The sequence below is a fragment of the Atractosteus spatula genome, chromosome 7, assembly GCF_055471065.1.
Source record: "Atractosteus spatula isolate fAtrSpa1 chromosome 7, fAtrSpa1.hap1, whole genome shotgun sequence".
Taxonomy (NCBI): domain Eukaryota; kingdom Metazoa; phylum Chordata; class Actinopteri; order Semionotiformes; family Lepisosteidae; genus Atractosteus; species Atractosteus spatula.
Window position 1 is genome coordinate 5535907 of NC_142712.1, and position 22425 is coordinate 5558331.

The window sequence follows — 22425 nt, forward strand, 5'->3', positions numbered from 1 at the left end:
TTTGTCCGTTTCATGATATAAAAGAATCCAGAAATAGATGCTTTTCAGGTGTGATGTTTCTCCCGCAATGTTTATATCTGTCTTCTGAGAAATATATTGCTGAGCAGTGAGGCTTTCCAGTACGTTCATTATTTCGGTGACCTGTGGGTAGTTTTAACACACTGATTGAATTTATGAAATGTTAGAGCAGTAGTGCACATTAATTCTTACCGCTATATCAGCTTTACACAGTACGCGCACTATATTAATAATAATTTTTTAACCTTTGTTTGGATGCAGCCTATGCGAGGAGTACAGGCATGGTTCAGGATGTATGTAATTAAAGCATCTCGTATTCCCTTATATAAATCACCTTTCTGGGCAAGACTCAATTGACAGCTGACAAGGATCACGTCACTCACAATGAGAACTTCCACCCATCCTCAAACCGCTTCTTCCAATTCAGGGTCACGTAGGAGCTGAAGCCTCTCCAGGCAAGCAACAGGCGCAGACACACACACACACTCACTCCTAGGGCCAATTTCCCAAAAGCTAATTAACCTACCAGCAGGAAACCACACCAAGCATGGGGAGAAAATACAAAGTCCATGCAGAACCCAGGGCTCTGCGCTGTGAGACAGCAAGTCTAATCACTGTGTCACCCCACAAGGCAAAAGTTAAACCTTCGCAACAGGTCAAATGTATCAATAAGGTTAAAATATCTGACTGAAGTAACTTGCATCTGCACTCATCTAGGCAGCTGTGTATTGCACTGGAGTTGTCTGCATGCAGTATGTTCCTCGATGGCATAACAGCAGTGTCCACAGCTGTGAGCTGAACACACAATCTTCTGGATATGAGTCCAGAGCCCCCAAGCACTGCTGCTTGTCTTTGTGTGCAGGATTTGTGATCTGTATTCTTGTGTTTTGCAGTTGCAATTGAGAGAGATGATGGATTGGGAGAGAAGGATGTTGATGCCTTTTAAACTCCTGTTTTTCTGGATCTTCTGGGTTTTGAAAGGCACACAATGTGAAATTCCCAGTAAGTAAAAGGTTCAGTTTTACTTTCAGGTGGTTAGCGGGAAAAAACTTTTGAACACTGAAGAAATTGGAACCTTTTCACTGTTTTTGCCAGTCAAAAGGGATGTGACTGGAACTCTTGTACAGAGAAAATCCACTCAAAAAATGAAAGAACCAGCATTTAGATCTCACTACCTTTCTCCGGTTTCAATAAAATTGCTGTCTGCTTGATTACTGTCTTATGAGAAAATGAAAAGTCAGCTATAAGCTGTAATGTGCTGTGCTACTGTCTTAGCTCAGAAGCGGTTACACCTGTTCACTCTTCATCTGTGGAGCAAGGCTGTTCTTTTAAGCTTACAGTTACAGGAAAAAGTTCAGGTCTGTACTCCAAGGAGCCTTGAAATGTTAGAAGGCATGCTGTAATCAAGCTTACCAGAAGCATAGCGAGGATTATAATACGCAACTAAATATTATGCTATCAAATTGACATTACCAGAGTCTTCTAGTTTCAGACTTTATTCATTGAAGACATGTGCTTTCAGTACTACACATCGCAGAACTCCATAATAAGTGGTGAGCCTCAGGTGTCCAACCCCTCCACAAGAATCCTTGCCCTGTATTGCTCGAGTACGGAGGTCACACTGAAGATACTGCTTTTCCCTTGGTCATAGCAGCAGGCGAGATGAAGATAAGCAACAAGCGCAGCTTAATTCCACACTAAAGCGTAGAAAGAAGGGACAACAGTTTGGTTGATAGGCTGTGGTTCTACTTTTCAGCATGGAGTCAGCCTTCACTTGTTACTTTGCACCTCTGTGCCTGAGACGAAGTTAAACTGCTTCACGTTTTACGCTTCACGTAAAGGTCTTATGTAGACAAATTGCAACTTAAATGTTTTAAGGGGGGACTCCTGACCAAGATTTGCAACTTAGCCCAGGAGTTCCCACATCCTGCCCCGGTTTAAGTATTTACAGTCTTTGTGCCCGTGGTATCAGCGTGTGCTCCGCGGAGAGGCGCCATTCCTCCGCCATGGGCACAGGCACCCCTTTCCCAGAAACCAAAGGCAAAGTCAGAAAGCAGCTTCTTACCTCGCAGGCCCCAGCTGCAGACCCCACTCTCTCCTCGAAGGACCCCAGCGGAGGAGCAGCCGTGGCTGTCTGATGGCCAGCTCTTCGCTCACTGAGGGATTCGGTCCCCTTGCGCATCTCTGCATGGATGCCAAAGCTGTAGCTCCACCCTGGGGGCCAACAGGCCCCGCCTTCAGCAGGGAACCACAGCTGTTCGGTCATCGGCAAAGAGAAAACAAGCCCATATTGGACAGCCAGAGAGGGAGATAATCTGCCTTCAGGGCCGTCTGGCCAAGATGAAGTCCAGAAGCTGCCAGTCTCATGTGCGTATTTTTGCCCTGCCAAGGCGCATAGCGGGAGATCTTAATCCACTTTCTAGAAAAAAAATCCAGAGGAAAAAGGGGCTATGGCTATCCTCTCTGGAGACCACCGGGCCGCGCTGAGGCTATGGGGACACCTGGGGCTTCTGGCTCTGCTGTACGGAGGGACGGGCATCAGCGTGTTAATGTTTCACTTGGCAAAGCTGAAAAGCACGCCTGGAGGCTGACCCAACCTGTTCAATGCAACACACGAAGCAGAAGGTGTCGTACCTGAGCTACAGAAATATCTTGACTACAGACTGGACTCTGTTGCTTTTCTGTCAGGCTCCAGAGCTGGATTTGTTTTTCTGTCTGTTCTTTCCCTTGTGGGCATTACTGATCCCACTCACTGGAGTGGAAGCATGCAAGCTGTTTTCTGGTACTCCGAAGGACAGAGGGGTGAGGTGTGCAACAGACGCCCAGCTGTAGCTAGGACAGTCCCAGTGGATCTGCGTACAAACTTCTAGTAATTGTCAAAGTAAAATTCAGGATTCATTCATTCCCTCTAGCATCAGCCCATGACTACTAATCAAACCAAAACTAACAGTGTCCTTCTTATACTATAAACACCACTAACTAAAAGCCATGTGAGTATGTAAACACTAACTCTTCACAAATAAACTAATAATTAAAAAATCCCCACCCAAGTGCTAGAGGCTCTGTGGCTGCCTACTGCAGCCCCTTCATGGGCTAGCCTGCCACAGGGCACACACCTGTTCTTAGCCTGTTCTGTTTTACTGTGTCTGTTTCATGGGTATTTTTGTGCTCTACATCAGAGCACTCTGCTGTTGTGGGCCTGCCCGCCTGAAGCATGATTTAGGGCTTGGGAGAGTTTAAATGTAGGTTTGAAACCACAGCAGCTGATGTTCTTTTGCACTTGGTCTGGCAGGCAGATGACAGAGCAGCTGAAAACTGCCTTTTGTTCGCCTAGTTAAGTTTCGTGGAAACACCATCATGTTAACTCATGTTTCTTTGATTTTAAATTATTGCTTAAGCCTTTGGGAACTTACTGTTGTATGATTTGGGAATAATTGAGCATAATTTGTGCTGCTTTTGTAGATGCAAATTTTGCTTTAATGTTAACAAGGAACATCAGAACGATAACAAGACAAGCCAGGAAAAATGTCACAGATGTCGCAGGTTTGCTCCTCCCTCCCCCTCCCCAACACACACCAGATCCCACTCTAATGAGACCCTACGACTCTCTTTCACTGATTCAAGTTCCAGCCCCACTCCGGATCTTCTTTCAATCTAAACACGTGATGTGAGGGAACACGTTTCTCTCATCCTCACAGCCTGTCTGATTAGCCCTTCCCTTGCCTTTGCTGTCATTTTTGTCTGGTACTGTTTTAGAAGATAGTAACTTAAAAAGTGCTCACAGGTTTCAGAATGATGGAATGATCCTGCAGTTCCATATCCCTGGAGACGTACTGTATTCCAAGACAGTCACAGTCACAGAAATGAGTGTAAGCCAGAGGACTGGAATTTCTTTCACAACTGTTGCCTTAGGAGAAGATGCTGCATCTTCTGCCCAAACAAAATTTCCAACAGCGAGCTTTACAGAAAGACTGGAAACCAGAACATCATACAGGACATCAGGACCGTCGATTTTGTTGGCTTGGCCATGTGCTGAGAATGGAACCTGAAAAGATGCCAAAATGTGCCCTGAGATAGAGAGTGCATGGCAAAAGAAAACCTGGAAGGCCTAAAACCACCTGGCACAGGACAAGCTACCCAAGGTCCACCTCTCTTGTAAGAAGCACAGACAGAAAAGGGTGTAAGAACTCATTGTGGCGAAGATAATTAGTAGCATTCTAACAATAGCCTTGATTCTGGTACCCTTCGTATAAATGGCCTGGCATCATGAACTGTATACACTTTATATTATTCTGTAGTTATCCAGCAGATCATAATTCAGAATGAAAGTTATTCACTTTTGCACAAGTTACACCAATCAGAATTCAAACCACTCCTTTAAATTAGGGTCTGTCCAGAGTACTGAATTAATGGCTATTATTCTAATTTGGCAGATTTGAAGTCTTTGAAGTCTCCATCCGGTCATTGTGGATTTTAATAGAGCTATACGATGACACAAAATTAAAACGTAACAAAGCGCTTATGGTGCTGCCGTATGCCCTTATGCTTCTGGGACAGAATCTGGGCTGCCACAACGCTTACCAGGAATATGTGTTTCTGATGGATGCAGTGCTCTCTTCCAGGTGTGATGGTGACATGTGGGTTCTCTCAGGACTGCGTCTTGCCCTGCAGATTCCTCCCTGCTGGAGACGAAGTCATTCACTGGAAGAAGGACAGCCTTCATGTGCACAGCTATTACCACCAGGCTGACCAGCTGAGTAACCAGGACCTGCAGTACAGTGGCAGAACAGCGCTGTTCAAGGACCAGCTCCTGACACTGGGCAACGCCTCTCTTCTGCTCAGATACATAAAGGTTCAAGACAAAGGCCGATATCAGTGTTCCATCAGCACTCAGATGGGGAGCAATGAAAGCTCCGTGATTGTGAAAGTAGAAGGTCAGTCATCTTAGTTTGTGACTTTTAGGCTTCAGCCAGCACACTATTTCAGTTCAGGGGTGGGCAGTCCTGATCATGGAGGGCTGGTGTGTCCACAGGTTGCCTAGGTCTCTTCAAAGCACCAACACCAGGAAATCTAGGAGAGGCTGTTCAGTCAATCCCACCAAGACAATAAAGAGCTGACTGAGCTTGATAAAAGCTGGAAGAGCTGGAAGGAAAACCTGCAGACGCACAGGCCCCCCAGGACCGGGACTGGACCCCCTTGCGTTAGTTAATGGTAACAGTGAGTAATTCTGTTTTGTGTTTGCAGCTCCTGTAAGATCCCTGGACATAGAGTTCACGAGTATGAGCGGCTTTGAGGAAGTCATATGCTCCTCCAGGGGCATTTACCCTGCTCCCCACATCAGGTGGTTTACAGAGCCTGCGCTGCTGGAACCCTTAAAACCTACAACCAGAAAGACTCCCGACGGACAGGGGCTGTACAGTGTGGACAGCAGGCTAAAGAAACTAAATATATTTTCAAACTACATTTACATTTGTGCCGTGAATTCATTAGATGGAAAACAGAAATGGACAGCGTCCCTAAAAGAACAAGGTAGCGCTGTTTTCTTCAAGATATTTTAAGACAAAATTAAAATAAAAAAATTATGTTGACGTTTTGCTTAGTTTTGCTTATATTTGTGTCACGCCCTCTGCAGCCAGAGGGCGCTCCTTCTCTGACCTGTCCCTGGTTTCCGGTGTGCTGTCCTTCCGGTCCCTCTCTTTCCCTGGGCTATATATTTCCGGGTCTTGCACTCTGTCCTCGCTCAGCATTGACGTTCGGATGTCCTGAGACCCGCCTAGCACCAGGGCGCCCCACGTCCGCTCCCTGAGGGCATAGGTTTCTATACGGCATTCCTGAACTCTTTGCACTATGAGCCCGGGCCTTCTTCCCGTCTCGCCGCTACGCATATGGGTCTTTTTCCGCTCTCCTGTTCCCCACGGTTAGTCCCTTTGGACGTCCGTGACAATTTGATATTTTTTAATTAGCCTCATGTATTCCCATGACTTTTATAAATAATGAAAGAGAATAATAAAGAATAAAGAACACTCTGATTTGACACAGAAAGATTAAGAAATGTGCTATGAATCTGAATTTCTGAATACAGCAATGTCCATATTTTTCACATACTGTAATGCTAATTTGATTTTAATTCATGGAATATATTTCCTGCATGTTTTTTAAGCAATTGCTGGCCCTGAAGGACAGGAACTGGCTATTCCCTGTGTCACTCCCAGTAAAAACCTGAAGAACTTCATCCTGAAGTGGAGCTTCAGATCCACAGAGAGAAGCTCTGACATCCTGTCCTATGACAGCAGGAGTGACACTGTCTCAAAGCAGTGGCAAGACGCCCAAGTGACCAAAGACAGACTGCTCTCTGGAGACGGCACCCTGCTGCTTCTGAACCCCAAGAGCACAGCCCACACAGGCACCTACACCTGTCGATATTCTGTGTTTGAGACCGTGCTCGTCATTCACACAGCCGTGAATATCACCACGCCTGCAGGTGCTGACACACAAATATAAAATACAAATATTTTTCATTTGCAGAGCCCATGAGGTCTATCAAGCACAGTTTGAGATTCAATGTTATCGCATAACTGTGGTCATTCACTGTCATTTTTGGAAGTTTTCCCCTAGTCTCCTGGGCAAATGTTTATACCTGAGTCTTTTTTTTTACCGTTAATCGAGAAGACTCGTGAAGTTTGTTTTGTGAATTTTATTTTCATTCATGTAAATCAGAATACACTATGTCTTTCTTACTTCCTCGTTGTTTTTTAAGATTGTGAAAGCCTTATTATCTTGCATATACTTTATTGAAATGACCGCTGTCTTTCTCACTGACAGGTATAAAGGAGAGGACTGAGAAAGAATCTAACACTGGGGTCATTATTGGCGTTGCTATTCCATCACTTATAGTAGGAGCATTAATTACTGCCATAGTAGCAGTAATAATATACAGAAAAAGGAAAAAAGGTATGTGGAAAGTGTAGCAACATTATTCAGCATCCATTTTAACACATTTCAAGAATGAATGTTTTGTTATCCTGAAACATTCATTCAGAAAATCAGTAACAAATTGTTGTACATTTCTCTATGGTCTACGTGCATGTAAAGCACATGTTCATATACTGTATTTAGATGTTTCTTACTCATTGGAAAGCAGAACACAGTTGTTTTTGTGATTGTTATTTCAGGTAAGCCAACATCACCCAAGAATAAGCAAGATGGGAAAGATGAAGGTAATGAAATCTTCTACTTATACAATGTAAACTCAGGAAAGCATTCCCTTGGTTGACATGTACTATCATCGGTCTTGCAGAATCTGCAGGTGAAAGTCTCCAGCTAAACCGCCTAGAGGAATAACATGGAAGACTGGATTTTCTATTACCTGCTGAGAAGTCACACAGTAAGGACACCGTCACGATTGTAGTCCCTCCCCCTTAAGGGCGCTCCGGCTCGTTCACTTTTGAGTTGATTTTGTGCACCTGCTCCCTGTTCCTGCCTCCCTACAAAAGCCAGACGCTCACTCTGTTCCGGGCTCTGCATCGGTTTCCTGAACCAGCTGAGTCCGGGACCTGGAGCGCCTGGTTCCGGTCCCCCCTTTCTTCCCCCGACCCTTTGCCGGATCCCGCTCGGGTTTTTAACTTTGTCATGTCTGTCTACAACCCCTCGCCGGATTCCACTCCGGCTTTTAACTTTGTTCTGTTCGTCTAGGATTTATCACCCGGCTCTGGACCTTTGCCTGCACTGGACTTCCCTTTGGACTCCCTTTTGGACTGTTCACCTGGACCCCCCCCCAGTTCCTCTACCAGCCCAGTTCCTCGTCTCCTCCCAGTGTGTGTTCACTCCCTTCCGGATTGTGTCCTCTGCATAGGGTCCTGAAAGAACGTTTCGTAACAGACACAGGCGATGGGGCGCCAGTAACCCAAGATTCACGTATGAGTGAGGACTTCAGGGGACGCCCGAAAACTCCTGAAAGTTTCAGTTCAGCAGTCACAGAGTCCTCCCAGAAGGAGTAGCTCAACTACTGCTGGTCAAATGCAAACTTCCTTTGCAAAGTTCTTTGCGACTCAACCCAAACATCCATTCTGACAACCAAGAGCCGTCTGGGAAGACTGGCACGGAGCAGCCAGAGGTTCTGGATTCTGGTCTGCACTGGCCTTGAGCTGAAACCTAGGAAGACAGCTGGAGATTCTTACTGTTTCCTATTTCATGTTGCACTTTATATTGTAATGACTTATGCCTGCGGGTCCTGTATAAGGAAGCATCAATAGGACATTCGGGCTATTGAATGCAATCATGGCTCAGGCTGGACGAGTCCTTTAATCTGCAGGTAAAAAAGACTGGGAGAGCACCCTGCCTGCATGATTCAGCCGAGAATATTTCTGTTGCATGTGGGGCACTGAAATGATTGGTCAATGTGCGGGGGAGCTGGAGAGAAGGACAGAGACAGAGGGGCTGAGAGCAACAAAGCGTACAGGAGTCAGGCGTCACAGAGCTGGGCTGTGCTGTCTGGCGTCTGAGGGCACATCTGGTCTTTTCCCTGACACAAGGCAGGATGAGATCAGCCCTTCCTTCCTGCTGCTAGAACACACTAGGTCTCAGTAAGACGCTGTGTTTTGCTTGACCTACTTACTGGCATCACAATCGTGTTTTTCATATTTAAAAAAAAAATGGATTATTACTTTGTCTCTTGTGTTCTACAATGTTCCTTCCCTACAATATCATCTCAAGTTTGTCTCAAAGAATGTGTGGTATAGGCGGTACGGGTTTGAATTTCCCTGTTAAATTAAAGTGGGCAGTAGGATAAAAGTTAAATCACCCCTTGAATGATACAAAAAAAACACATTTTATCTCCGCCTCTTCAATGTGCCTGACAATTTCTTCATGACTGGCACAGCACATAATTTATTGTGCTGTATGTCAGTGCAATTATTGACTCAATAAATAACAGCATCAATTTGTCACCATTAACTTGGTCAGGAAACGAGGATGGGAGATGGAAAGCTGATGAGCAGTGTTAATATTTACATGCAATGGCTATGGAAGCAGCAGCATTCCGTTCGAGATGCACAGATAGACAAGCTGAAGACTGGCTTCACAGTGCCTGACTCACGCTAGTCCCGGACTCCCTTACCTGAATTGGGATCAAGCAGTGCAAGGTTAGTGGATCTGTAAAACTACTGGATGAAGTATGAAGTACAGAGTGTTTTCCCCTAACTGGGACATTGACTTCAATGTGCTCAGCTGCTCAACTGTCTTAAACTCAAAGAGCACTGAAGGAGAAAATTAATGGCTGCTACCCATATAGGACACCTTATTGCTAAAATCTGCAGTTTATAGAATATCTGCCTCATGTAACTGCCTCTGGGTGAATGAAAAGTCCAGCATGACTTAATAATGCTGATAATTTGCTCAATTCTCTAGATGTACAGTAATGCATTAAATACACCTTTAATAAATGCACATCGACACAGCAACCCGATACACTGGCTAAGTCAATCGTGAAAATATTTTAACTGTGTATATTCCAATGACTACTTCCTCCTGCCGAGATTTTAAAATAGTCCAACTGTTGCGACAAGGCTGGTGTTGACAAATGCAATCCAAAAAAAAAAATCAAGGCTGATCTGAGACTCGGAGCTCAGGGAACCGTAACGACAAGAACCTGAATTACTGGGGAGAAAGCAAACCTTATACTCCAAATCACAGTAAAGCAATAAGTGTAACACTTGCAGATTACAGCCCCCATCTGTGCACAGCCTGTCAGGAGTCAGTGCACAGAGAGGCCATCAGGGATTATTATAGAACAGCACTAAAGCTTTCACAGTGTGTATATTAATATCTACAGATTTCTTACAGCCCTCTAACTCTCCAGCGCTATCGTGTGCACATGTACACACACCTTAGAGCCAATCCCTTACACAATTGAACATTCTCGAAGTCCTGGGGAGTGACATCATCAAAGCACAGCGGGACCTGTGACACACAAACACTCACTCTGCAGGCATTGACATGCAAACTGCAAGGCCTTGTGGGGTGCAGAACCGCAGTCCCACACATGAGCTCGCTTGCTCTTGGATGAGAAAAGACGATGAAGAAGAACAGGACAGCCCTGGATAAAGGGCAACGTGTTGCCTTAGCAACCACAGCTGCCCAGGCTGATTAAGGAGGAGACGCAGCTGTGGGGCCCTTTAAGACTTACTGAGCTCCTCCCCGCAGGGACGAGCAGAGCCCCGCAAGGGGAAGACCTGCTAGACAGGGTCAGTCCCGCCTGGACGCCTCTGTCCCAGGCAGCTCTTCTTCCCAGGCTGGACCTGCGAGACAGGGTCAGTCCCGCCTGGACGCCTCTGTCCCAGGCAGCTCTTTTTCCCAGGCTGGACCTGTTAGACAGGGTCAGTCCTGCCTGGACGCCTCTGTCCCAGGCAGCTCTTTTTCCCAGGCTGGACCTGCGAGACAGGGTCAGTCCCGCCTGGACGCCTCTGTCCCAGGCAGCTCTTTTCCCAGGCTGGACCTGCTAGACAGGGTCAGTCCCGCCTGGACGCCTCTGTCCCAGGCAGCTCTTTTCCCAGGCTGGACCTGTTAGACAGGGTCAGTCCCGCCTGGACGCCTCTGTCCCAGGCAGCTCTTTTTCCCAGGCTGGACCTGCGAGACAGGGTCAGTCCCGCCTGGACGCCTCTGTCCCAGGCAGCTCTTTTTCCCAGGCTGGACCTGCGAGACAGGGTCAGTCCCGCCTGGACGCCTCTGTCCCAGGCAGCTCTTTTTCCCAGGCTGGACCTGCGAGACAGGGTCAGTCCCGCCTGGACGCCTCTGTCCCAGGCAGCTCTTTTCCCAGGCTGGACCTGCTAGACAGGGTCAGTCCCGCCTGGATTTGGTTTATCCTTTTTTTTTGGGGGGGGGGGGGGGGTCACTGACCTCACACCGATGCCTCCACCCCCTCAATCGGGGGCATTGACTCTTACCGGTGATCGCCGCGGCCCCTCCCACACCCACACTGTTACATAATATTAGTAATTAACTGGGAATATTTCATGTTAATAACCCCAATAAAAACCGGGCCATTTCCAATAACTCCATCTGAGTGAGAAGACCGTGTTGCATTAACGTACGCGTGCAGACATGGGCAATACCAACACTGGTGTACACCTCCAGACTCCCTGGAGGGATCTCTGCTCCATCTAGCTCATCAAGGAAGCAAAAAACACATACTTCTCTGCTCTGTCTAGCTGTAATGTTCTCTGCTATCACATCAGACGGTGAGATTAAAACTCTGCAATGTAACCCACAATGAAAAAAAAGGCTTTAAAGTTTGGGTTTTGGAATAACCTGTAATTCCTCATTCCAGTGATCAAATGCCAGGGATGTTAAAGATCACATGTCACAGACGGTAGTTCTAGACCTGAGCGGTGTTTAGAGGTGGGTGAGGCAGAATATTTTTAACTCGGCAACACCTACATACCCAAATTCAGTTGTGCTCTCATACCCGACATTTGGCAAGAGTTTATCCAAGGGTTTCTAACACACGAAGGCACATTGATGTTAAGCGTTCAAATGATCTACAGAATAAATTACGTGGTGAGAGCACGGCGTGCATCGGGAGCTGGTTGAATTTGAATTGTTCTCTCACACATTTTCTCTCACGCTCTCAAATTTCCATTACAGTAAACATAACTGATACTTACTAATAGTTTATGTATTTTTATGTATACATCATATCTGTGTAAACTGTGTTTTTATTTTATGCATGTTACAAGTCTGTTTATTGAAGGTATTTAGTCTATGGCACGTCCCATCATTCGCGTCTGTAGGGTGTAAATAGGGTGCGCATTTACCGTTATTTTTAATTCGTTTAAATTACGCGAAATTTACAATACGCACGGGTTTAAATAAATTGAGAACCCTCTGTACTCGAGAAATACGGGATTCTCATTTCGTTGCACAAGACATCGGGGATTTTAATGAACAAAAGCAGGCATGCGGGGTGAGTGGTTGTCTAGTGCGGGCTCTCCACACAAGCACTAAGATGAACTGATCAGACAGCCTTGCCATTAACAGACACCCAGAGCAGCACCCTCTCCATCAGTGCATCCGAACAAAGTGTCAGGGACTACAGCCCAGGACAGAAGGTCGTGAGGCCGGGATTACTGTAACAGTAAAACAGCCCCTCCACTGTGTCCCAGTGTGCACATGTAGCGAACACTTTCAAACCCAGGCTGTTTCTTCAGGAATTTTACAATCTTAAGAGGCTGGAGAGTGCCTCTTCAGGAACCAAGGGCTCTGATCTGGCACAGAAGGTCTGTGTGTTAATCATTGATTTTTTTAAGAGCCCAATTTTCCAAAACCAGATTCAACAGCAGAGACTAGAGGTTAATGTATCTGTGTGTAGAAAATGTGAATACAAGGAGGAAATGTCCATAAATGTATTGAAGGCAACATATGCGTTTGAGAAAGAATAACTTCATTTCAACATGTGTGTTTAAGGAAGAATAACTCAATTTCTTGTTATTGCACAGTTCAATTTGATATGTGAGCTGTGTTAGTAGAGAAGAACAGCTACAGTATGTTGTGTCAAGGATTATATTTAAGCATCCTGGTATGGATTCTCAAATTCACGGAATGTGGACTGACAGGTGAGTAAAAAATACTTCATTCTTGTTTTCTTCATGGGACACTGGTGACCTACACTGGGAGCAGGGGAGGTGGGGTGGTGGTAATGAGGAACCCAAAAATAAAAAAAAAATCTGAAATTCATAACACAATAATAACATCTGACCATTTCTCTTGCAGTCATCGGGAGAAAACCCAAGTTTGTTCAGTTTCACCAGCAACGTTATGTTGATTCCAGTTGAATTCCAATATAAGTTTTAATGTCCCCTGGGGGGAAATTTACTATACTGCAGAGTCCAAGAGAACTGTTTTGGGCTGTTTTGTTATACAACAAAAACAGACAAACATCACCAGCAAAGACTACAGTACGACAGTGATTGTGTTGCAATGCGATTGACTATGATTGAACAGAAGGTGTTCAAAACGATTATAAAACAAGCAGCAGGAAACAAAACCCCAATGACTCAACATGCTCTCACATTCCAAACCTCTGCCTCCACTTCCCTGAGCGCACAAATCGCTATTATTAAATTAATTATTAAATAAGACAAAGGAGATGAGAAAATTGCTGTCTGCTACGTTCTATGCAGAAGAGCAGCAAGATGAAACCTACTGAATGTGAAAAGGAATTTGTTGTATAACCTTTAGACTTTATTTATCAAGTACTCTCCTCCTGTGAGAGAAAGTGCACAAACACTAAAGGGCAAATGTTCAATCCAGTAGAAAATTAGTGACTAAGCTACAGTACTCTACTAACAATGAACTGGGTCCCTGTCTCTTATGTGTATGTGAACTGGGAGAACAAATGACAAAAGAGAAGAAAACTGTTACCTTTCTAGCAATGGAACAGCCTTAACAGGAGCTGTTCGATTTCTTGTTTGCAAGCTACTTTGTTGAGTTTGTTCATACGATATCTGACTGGGAGGTGAAGTTAATTTACTTGCTGCAGTTTTCCTCTTGAAGGTGTGATGTTGCCAAGAGGATTTTGAAAGAGGTGCAATGGTTTTGCTTTCGTTGTAGGAAGGTATACACCTGTAACTCCCCATTCCAGTCCACATACTGTACACAGAGATTCCAAGGTACAGAGTCACAATAGAAAAAGGGTTGGACTTCAGTAATACAATCTCAGCATTTCAGTAGATACTCTTAGAGCAAATCTTCAGACATTGTAAATGGCTTCCGAGAGGCTTGTTGCTGTATACTGGGTCTGGATGGGGACCACTTGGTAGATATCCAGATTTTGAGGGGTGAAGTGCTGGGAGGAAAAGATTGCTATGGCATGTAAACACGTATATCTCTGCCTCTTGCTATGGATTACCAAAGGAATAGACAGTGGAGTCCCAGGTGAGTAACAGACTAGTCTTCTAGTCTTGTTTTCTTTTAGTTACGACAACACTTAAAGCATCACGGATGTTCAAACAGAAGGGAATATGCTTTCCATTTCATTAAACAGACTGTACTCTTGACTTCTCATGCTGGGAAAACATGCCAGTAAATCACTAAAGGACCACTTTTCACTTTGAAACAAATGACGAACACTTTCTATCACTGTACTCTGGAATCTTGATTGCTGTTATAAGTGGAAGAGAAAATGACTTGTCCGCAGTAAGCTCTCATTTCAGGAGTTACAGTAGTTCAAGTTCACGTTCATTTGTCATTCCAAGTATACAGTGGAAAAAAAATATCGTTCCTCCTGGTCCACAGTGCAAATACATAGATATTGTAGACAGGATACACATAGTGCAAAGTATAGATAGGGCAAATTACAAGGCAATACATACTGTAGTACAATATACTGTACACAACACACTGGGGGGATTTAAACCCTGTTTCTGGAATTGGGGTGGGTACAAGTAGATTCCAGGGTGTTGAGGAGCCTGACAGCCTGTGGGAAGAAGTTGTTCCAGAGTCTGGTGGAATGAGCCCATATGCTGCGATATCTTTTCCCAGATAGTAGGAGAGTATAGAGTTTATGGGAGGGGTCATCTACTATACTGGAGACCCTGTGTAAGCAGCGTTTGTGATAGGTGACAGAAATGGAAGGGAGGGAGGCTCCAGTGATCTTTTCAGCTGTTTTCACAATTTGTTGCAGTAATGTCCTACAATGAGAGTCTGAAAGAACTGAACCTTATTAGTCTTGAACAGAGAAGACTGTAAGGGCACCTGATACAAAGTCCTCTTGTAATGTGGGCCAGTCGGAATCAAAAAGTACTTTGACGCATGAGCTCAGAATCTCTGGGCATGAACCTGTTAATGTCACATCACAGCTGACAAATACTCATTTTTCACAAGACAGTCACAGACACGCAGTCTTAGACAATAACCGTGCTGATTCTCATTTTAGAAGCACAGACTTTCAAATAACATAAGAGTGTTATTCCTTAAACCTTTATGACTTTTAATTTTTGCCTTTGTGTATGAAGTGCTCTTATCTTATAAGCCACTATTCACATCTGCCTGTTTGGGAGGTGAGCTCTGGCCAATGTCTACCTTGATTCTGCTGTCTAATGTCACAGCTCACTGAAAATCTTCCCTTCCTCCTCCCTGGATTCCAGATTCATACTCTTTTACTGGTGGGACTTTCAAATCACGGGAGGCCATAAATTGTTAAACATCTCATTGATTACACCCTGTGGATACATGCTACTCCCAACAACATATGATGTGTGGGGTACACTTGTGTAACACATTCAAATTATAATACTTTTTTGAAACAGTCTATCGGGTGTATGAGATGCTTTTTTTGGACAAGCTTTTAAATACATCATCCAATGATATAAACTTTCATTAAACAAATGTTCTCAGAAATCAATCTCTTCATTACATGTGTTTATAGAGAATGTTTTCTCTTCCAGATGTGATGGTGACATGTGGGTTCTCTCAGGACTGCGTCTTGCCCTGCAAATTCAGCCCTGCTGGAGACGAAGTCATTCACTGGAAGAAGGACAGCCTTCATGTGCACAGCTATTACCACCAGGCTGACCGGCTGAAAAACCAGGACCAGCAGTACAATGGCAGAACAGCGCTGTTTAAGGACCAGCTCCTGACACTGGGCAATGCCTCTCTTCTGCTCAGACACACCCAGGTTCAGGACAAAGGCCGATATCAGTGTTACGTCAGCACTCAGAAAGGAAACCAGGAGACTTTTGTGGCCATGACAGTGGAAGGTCAGTCGTTTTGGTTTAGAGTTCTGAGGGGTTTTCACTCGAACCCTTCTCGAGAAATAATATAAATATGGTCTTCAGATCTTTGCTGTAGTTTTCTCTGCCTGATGGAAGCTAGTTTTGACACGTGACTTCTACAGGCTCCTTATGGCCTCTATGCAAAGGTGCTGCTACAGACCTGAGTGTCCTCACCTAGAGCAGGGGGCAGGGCAGGACAGGCTTGGATCCTAGCTGAGCATCGTGAACAATCAGCTCAGCAAACCCTTTAAAGACCCAGACTATGAGAGAGCATCAGTGCACTGACCACAGCAAACAGGACATTCTCCAAATTACACATTCTTAAAAAATACTGCAATGAAATGAAAATCAGAGGTAGAGCAAAAAGCTTAACTGAAAACGATAACAATTAAGGACATGAGAAAAATAATGAGAACACAGGAAAGGTTACCAATAACAGCAGACTAGAGTTTCTGCTTGTTTAAATAAAAATATCTACCTAAATGCTGATCAAGAGTTTTCATTAATGTACTGTATGCTCTCCTTACATACTGTAGATCTAGATTTTTTTGTGAACAGTATAATACAATTGCACTGGAGGTACTGTCCTGTTCAGCCCATCCCAGCTCTAGACAGTGTTCTGTATTTTGTTTTTGTTGTTGCAGCTCCAATAAAGTCTGTGGAGATCAGCTACATTAGTCCGACTGGCTCTGGGGAAGTTGTGTGCTCCACCAAGGGCGTTTACCCTGAGCCTCAAGTTGAGTGGTCAACTGAGCCGGCAACAGAGGAGCCTCTGAAACCATATACGAGATGCATCCAAGATCAGGAGCAGCTGTATAACATGGAGAGCAGGCTGACGTCGCTACAGAATCTTTCAAATTGCACATACACATGTGTCATGAGTTCTTCGGACAGGAAACAGCAATGGAGAGCGTCACTAAAAGAACAAGGTAGCACTGTGTCGCTAAAGTAGTTGCAAGTTTAACACGTAGGATGCATTGTACACCGCAGTGTGAAATAGCACTAAATTGTCTTGGTAAACATTTTTAGAAATGTAGAACCTTATTTGTTAACGTTTTGCTTATTTTGGTTCTACGAGGGGAACATATCCAGCTAGAAGCCCTCACTTAGCCCCATGTCTTTAAAATTCAGAAAATGATTTGACACAGCAAGAAACATTCATCTTCTCAAAGAAAAGAAAATTGCAAATGCAATAACATCTGTATTATTTAGACATATTGCTAATGAAATTTTAAGTTACAGAATTTATTCATCCATGTGTTATTTTTTTAAGCGATTGCTGGCCCTGAAGGACAGGAACTGGCTATTCCCTGTGTCACTCCCAGTAAAAACCTGAAGAACTTCATCCTGAAGTGGAGCTTCAGATCCACAGAGAGAAGCTCTGACATCCTGTCCTATGACAGCAGGAGTGACACTGTCTCAAAGCAGTGGCAAGACGCCCAAGTGACCAAAGACAGACTGCTCTCTGGAGACGGCACCCTGCTGCTTCTGAACCCCAAGAGCACAGCCCACACAGGCACCTACACCTGTCGATATTCTGTGTTTGAGACCGTGCTCGTCATTCACACAGCCGTGAATATCACCACGCCTGCAGGTGCTGACACACAAATATAAAATACAAATATCTTTCATTTGCAGAGCCCATGAGGTCTATCAAGCAAACAGTTTGAGATTCAATGTTATCGCATACTGTAACTGTGGTCATTCACTGTGGTTTTTGGAAGTTTTCCCCTAGTCTCCTGGGCAAATGTTAACACCTGAGTTGTGCAGTCTTTTTTTTTTACTGTTAATCAAGAAGACTCGTGAAGTTTGTTTTGTGAATTTAATTTTCATTCGTGTAAATCAGAATGCACTATGCCTGTCATACTTCCTTGTTGTTTTTTAAGATTGTGAAAGCCTTATTATCTTGCATATACTTTATTGGAATGACCGCTGTCTTTCTCACTGACAGGTATAAAGGAGAGGACTGAGAAAGAATCTAACACTGGGGTCATTATTGGCGTTGCTATTCCATCACTTATAGTAGGAGCATTAATTACTGCCATAGTAGCAGTAATAATATACAGAAAAAGGAAAAAAGGTATGTGGAAAGTGTAGCAACATTATTCAGCATCCATTTTAACACATTTCAAGAATGAATGTTTTGTTATCCTGAAACATTCATTCAGAAAATCAGTAACAAATTGTTGTACATTTCTCTATGGTCTACGTGCATGTGCAGCACATGTTCATATTGTAACGCTTACAATATACTGTATTTAGATGTTTCTTACTCATTGGAAAGCAGAACACAGTTGTTTTTGTGTTTGTTATTTCAGGTAAGCCAACATCACCCAAGAATAAGCAAGATGGGAAAGATGAAGGTAATGAAATCTTCTACTTATACAATGTAAACTCAGGAAAGCATTCCCTTGGTTGACATGTACTATCATCGGTCTTGCAGAATCTGCAGGTGAAAGTCTCCAGCTAAACCGCCTAGAGCAGTGGCTCTCAAACTGTGGTACGCGTACCGGCAGTGGTACGTGGAGTGCCGCCAAGTGGTACGCCAAATGACACTGGAACTGTGTCGTGTGCGCTGAAAAATCGGGACGGGTTTTCATATTTTGTATTTTAATACGTGTCGAATACGCAGCCTACATACTACGATACAGTGCGCGCTAATACTTCAGTGGACACAAGAGATACTCTGTAATTCTATACCACTCTATAGGAATGCGTGCTACGGACGCAAGTGACCAATTGTATTTAAGAAAAGCTACTGTATCTCCAGCAAATAGGGAGAAAGGAGAATGTGCGTGATTTTGGAACAATGCCAACGTTGTAAACACAGGAATGCATAGAAATACGTGCTACGAACGCAGGTAATCTTGTGAGCACACAAAAGCGTGATAACAGAAAAATATTCAAGAACTGTTCTAATTTGAGAAAAATACACCGAGCGTCTCTGTGTTTCGCTCCCATGCGCATGAAATAAAAACTTTAAATAAATACGGAAATAAAAACGGAAACGCGGAAAAATGCAAGCTTGCGTATTGCTAAAGCAGGTAAACTACACTATTTTTGAAGAACCTTATTTACCGTTGGCAAAAGAGCTGACACGTATTATGTGTAGAGAAAAAGCTGCTAAACAGCTCGACCTGCTGCCCCCCCCCCTGAAAGACACAGTCATTCATAGAATTATTGAAATGAAGGATTATATCAAAAGTACACTGATAGAGCGCGTTAAGATGAGCAGATGTTTTTCACTGCAATTAGATGAGTCTGTAGTAGATTTGGCCAATTTGCTCATTAACGTTAGATACGAGTTTGAGGGCATGTCCCATGAAGACTTTCTGTTCTGTAAACCGCTACCAACAGGAACTACAGGAGAGCACATATTTCAGCTTCTGAATGAATTTCATTCGACTGGATAAAATGCGTCTGAGTTTGTACAGACGGTGCTAGAGCAATGACAAGCCGACATAACGGTGTAGTTGCACGAATTAGAGAGGTTGCTCCAGAAATTAATGTACGCATTACAACATCCACCGCGAGACCTTTGCCGTCAAGAAAATGCCTGACGATTTAATATCTGTTAGACTCTGTTGTGAATTGTATCAAGGCTCGAAAAATTAATTCACATCTGCTTTGCTCGACTAAACAGGCTCACCCCTCTCACTGAAATGGTGCTTTTTTATTAGTTGTTGTTAATGTTTTTTTTCTGTAAAACACTTTGAGAAGCCACCTTTAAAGGCGCTATATCAAATTAAGTTTATTATTATAATATTTATTATATGTATGTGTGAGTGTGTGTGCACGCGCGCTCATGTTGGTCATTAAGAATTTCTGGGGTTCCTATGAGATGATGACTTGTAGGTGGTACTTGGATGCTTTGGTTGGATTAGGGGTGGTACTTGGTCCAAAAAGTTTGAGAACCACTGGCCTAGAGGAATAACATTGAAGACTGGATTTTCTATTACCTGCTGAGAAGTCACACAGTAAGGACACCGTCACGATTGTAGTCCCTCCCCCTTAAGGGCGCTCCGGCTCGTTCACTGTTTAGTTGATTTTGTGCACCTGCTCCCTGTTCCTGCCTCCCTACAAAAGCCAGACGCTCACTCTGTTCCGGGCTCTGCATCGGTTTCCTGAACCAGCTGAGTCCGGGACCTGGAGCGCCTGGTTCCGGTCCCCCCTTTCTTCCCCCGATTATTATTTGGCAGAGTTTTGTCCAAAGCAGCTTACATGTGTACGCCTTAATACAGTTCAGAATTGTCCTTGAGCAATCTGAGTGAAGGTACAATTTGCTGCCTCCTTCTTTAGCACATGATCTAAGGAAACTAAGGAACAGCTTTGGCCCACACTCTTCCTCCCAATTACAGAAATGTTGTAAAAGGAGGCAGTCTGGGCCTCAGTTTAATTGCACAGCTCTGAAATGCTGCTGGGGTTTGAGTAGACTGTATGATTTAGTCCAGGAAGGATCTGTCCACATTCCATCTTGGACCTCTGGTGCTCTGTACCATACTACATATTGTACCTTTGAACATTTACTGATTTTAGTCCTCAACAGAAGCCTGTGATTTCGCATAATAAAATCTTTAGACACAGAGTCTTCAGAAGAAAATCAGACAACAAAGAGCATGTTATATGTCTTTGGCTGTTTCTTTATGATTTTGATGGTTTTGCTTTCGTTCCTGTTACCTATTATATTCCTGTTACCTATTATAGTTTCACATTTGTTGTTATATGTATCGTGCATAGTTTGATGAAAAAAATAATTATTCTTAGCTTATATATAGTGGTTAGATACAAATAAGCCAAGAAAAAATAGTTTTGAAGTATTTGTTAGAAAATATACAGGACTTTGCTTCACTTTTAAAAAATGTCCAAAGTTATTTCTAGCGCCACATGGATGCCTTAACCAATAGGACACTGATTAATCACTGGTGTGACTCACAGCCCAGACTCGGGTGTTGGATGCCTGGAGGAATAGGGTGCTCATCCTCCATCAGCACAGGCAGTGAGGAATGTCTGCTCGATGGCTGTGAGAGAGCTCATTGTTAAGCACTGTGGTCAGGGGACCTCACACGCTGTCTCTGAACTGCAGAGGCCAGGCACAGCAACAAGACTCAGGTCAGCTGCTGTCCATCAGAGCAGGACATGCAGCACAGTCCAAGGGGATAAAAGCTAACATCTCCTCTCCCTCTGAGTCACAGGCTAAGCAGGAGCCACACCACACTGTCTGCAATGAAAAGGGTGTCTTCAGTCATTGGATGTACTGTATAAGATGCTTTCTTGAAGGCCAACAGGGAAGCAGATTCAGTTTTCAAACCCTCACCTTGTCTTTATTGTATCTCATGCCCGTCTGTAGTCACTGTCTTGTGTACATACCTTTGTCACTCACGTCAACTGCAGGTCCGGAGTGTGTATTACATACAGTACTAACAAAAGCTTTCCTTTCCCTCAGCTGATATACTGTATTATCTTTGTTTTGTGATCCAACAGATAATTCAACACAACAAACACAACCGTTAACGGGCCAGCAGCAACAAAAATGAAACATTATATGGAGGACTGGTTTAATTTTCTGCATAAAACTGAAAGGCTATAACTACTGTATAAACAAAATGGGACCATGGTCAAATGGATACATCATAGGCTGCTGGTTACAAAACTATTCAAAATGCAGAAAAGCATTCTACAACCAAGGAGGCTCCTAAAAATTCAAGTAGCAACGGCCCATCTTGATCCAAACTGACAGAAACACAACAGCCATTCAAACAGCCAATGACAAGGACCATCAATGAGATTATGAGTCACCACATGGTTTGGAATATCGCCTGCCTGGGCCTTGGGGATAAAACTGTATTGCATAAACATACCTGCAGATCCCACACTCATTGAAATAACTCATTGTTATTTTATTTATCTGTTTTGAACTTGATCAAGTTTGGAATTGGTCATTCCTGAAGGACTGATATTGACTTTTGCACTACAGAATGAAAGACTGTCCTGCAGGGTCAGGTGTATATGAAGGTAAAAAAGAAGAAGAAGATTTATTATACATTATAGTGTTCAAAGCCGCATGCAAAAAAGGACAAAAAGCTGAATATTGGAAGTGAAAAATATTTTAATAAAATTGTGTTGTATAATTGCTGTTATTTTCTGGAAAATTGATTTTTAACCAGTTCATAGGGCATTATATGAGGGCAGTTAGTTTGAAATAGTTTGAAAGCTGGATAATTCAGATGGACAACACATCAAAACTGAGATCAACTTAATGAAAACAATAAAATTGACAAACACATAACTTCTGTCTTCTGAGATAATCCAATTACTGAATTCCAAATAAAGGGCACATGCTTTCTGTGTTGATTGGCGTGCACATTACACACTGACCTGGATTACAATGTAGAGGTATAAAAGACACACCAAAAAGTGCACACTAGACAAGATGCACACTGAAAAGTGAGGGGCATGTCTTGGAAATGCATATGCAACACTATAGGGAGCCGTATAAGGAGTCCTAGTGCAGTTCAGTGACGGTTTGGGTGTTTATGAGAGACCATTACCAATGTACTGGAATCACAGAAATACTTCTACTTACGGCCCAGTGGCCATTCCTAACAATGTTATCCCCATTTTTCAGCTATTCCTGAGATGT

At 43.7% G+C, this 22425-nt stretch overlaps 3 protein-coding genes across 4 annotated transcripts in view; 2 read left to right on the forward strand and 1 right to left on the reverse strand.

Moving 5' to 3' along the window:
- The window catches only part of LOC148830270 (gamma-aminobutyric acid receptor subunit rho-3), a 19976-nt gene extending 17473 nt beyond the window's left edge, over positions 1 to 2503 (reverse strand). The window contains exon 1 of the mRNA XM_088920482.1: positions 2084 to 2503. The gene's annotated coding sequence lies outside the window, so the exon portion shown is untranslated. The remainder of the gene's footprint in view (positions 1 to 2083) is intronic.
- LOC148830271 (programmed cell death 1 ligand 1-like) overlaps positions 1 to 9615 on the forward strand; it is a 9919-nt gene extending 304 nt beyond the window's left edge. The window contains exons 2-10 of the mRNA XM_088920483.1: positions 912 to 1020; positions 4641 to 4952; positions 5263 to 5547; positions 6179 to 6499; positions 6841 to 6969; positions 7191 to 7235; positions 7316 to 7402; positions 7711 to 8329; positions 8980 to 9615. Of these exons, the coding sequence (XP_088776609.1) occupies positions 927 to 1020; positions 4641 to 4952; positions 5263 to 5547; positions 6179 to 6499; positions 6841 to 6969; positions 7191 to 7235; positions 7316 to 7359 (1230 nt within the window). The 5' untranslated portion in view covers positions 912 to 926 and the 3' untranslated portion in view covers positions 7360 to 7402; positions 7711 to 8329; positions 8980 to 9615. The remainder of the gene's footprint in view (positions 1 to 911; positions 1021 to 4640; positions 4953 to 5262; positions 5548 to 6178; positions 6500 to 6840; positions 6970 to 7190; positions 7236 to 7315; positions 7403 to 7710; positions 8330 to 8979) is intronic.
- Positions 9616 to 12483: 2868 nt separating this feature from the next.
- Positions 12484 to 21918, forward strand: LOC148830272 (butyrophilin-like protein 2). 2 transcript variants are annotated; one of them, XM_088920485.1, is made up of 7 exons: positions 12484 to 12626; positions 15459 to 15770; positions 16430 to 16714; positions 17059 to 17379; positions 17737 to 17865; positions 18104 to 18148; positions 21267 to 21918. In XM_088920485.1, the coding sequence occupies exons 1-7, from the start codon at positions 12557 to 12559 to the stop codon at positions 21317 to 21319; spliced, it is 1215 nt and encodes a 404-aa protein (XP_088776611.1). In that variant the 5' UTR covers positions 12484 to 12556; the 3' UTR covers positions 21320 to 21918. The 2 variants fall into 2 exon arrangements, with proteins under 2 accessions (XP_088776611.1, XP_088776610.1); XM_088920484.1 differs by lacking the exon at positions 12484 to 12626 and adding an exon at positions 13752 to 13947.
- Positions 21919 to 22425: the final 507 nt, after the last annotated feature.

Bases quoted from the DNA above. Each gene is read 5' to 3' on its own strand.
- LOC148830272 (XM_088920485.1), top strand. From the start codon at position 12,557: ATGTTGTGTCAAGGATTATATTTAAGCATCCTGGTATGGATTCTCAAA. The intron at 15,771-16,429 runs GTCAGTCGTTTT...TTGTTGTTGCAG, and splicing joins TGTGGCCATGACAGTGGAAG to CTCCAATAAAGTCTGTGGAG. The intron at 18,149-21,266 runs GTAATGAAATCT...GTGATCCAACAG, and splicing joins GCAAGATGGGAAAGATGAAG to ATAATTCAACACAACAAACA.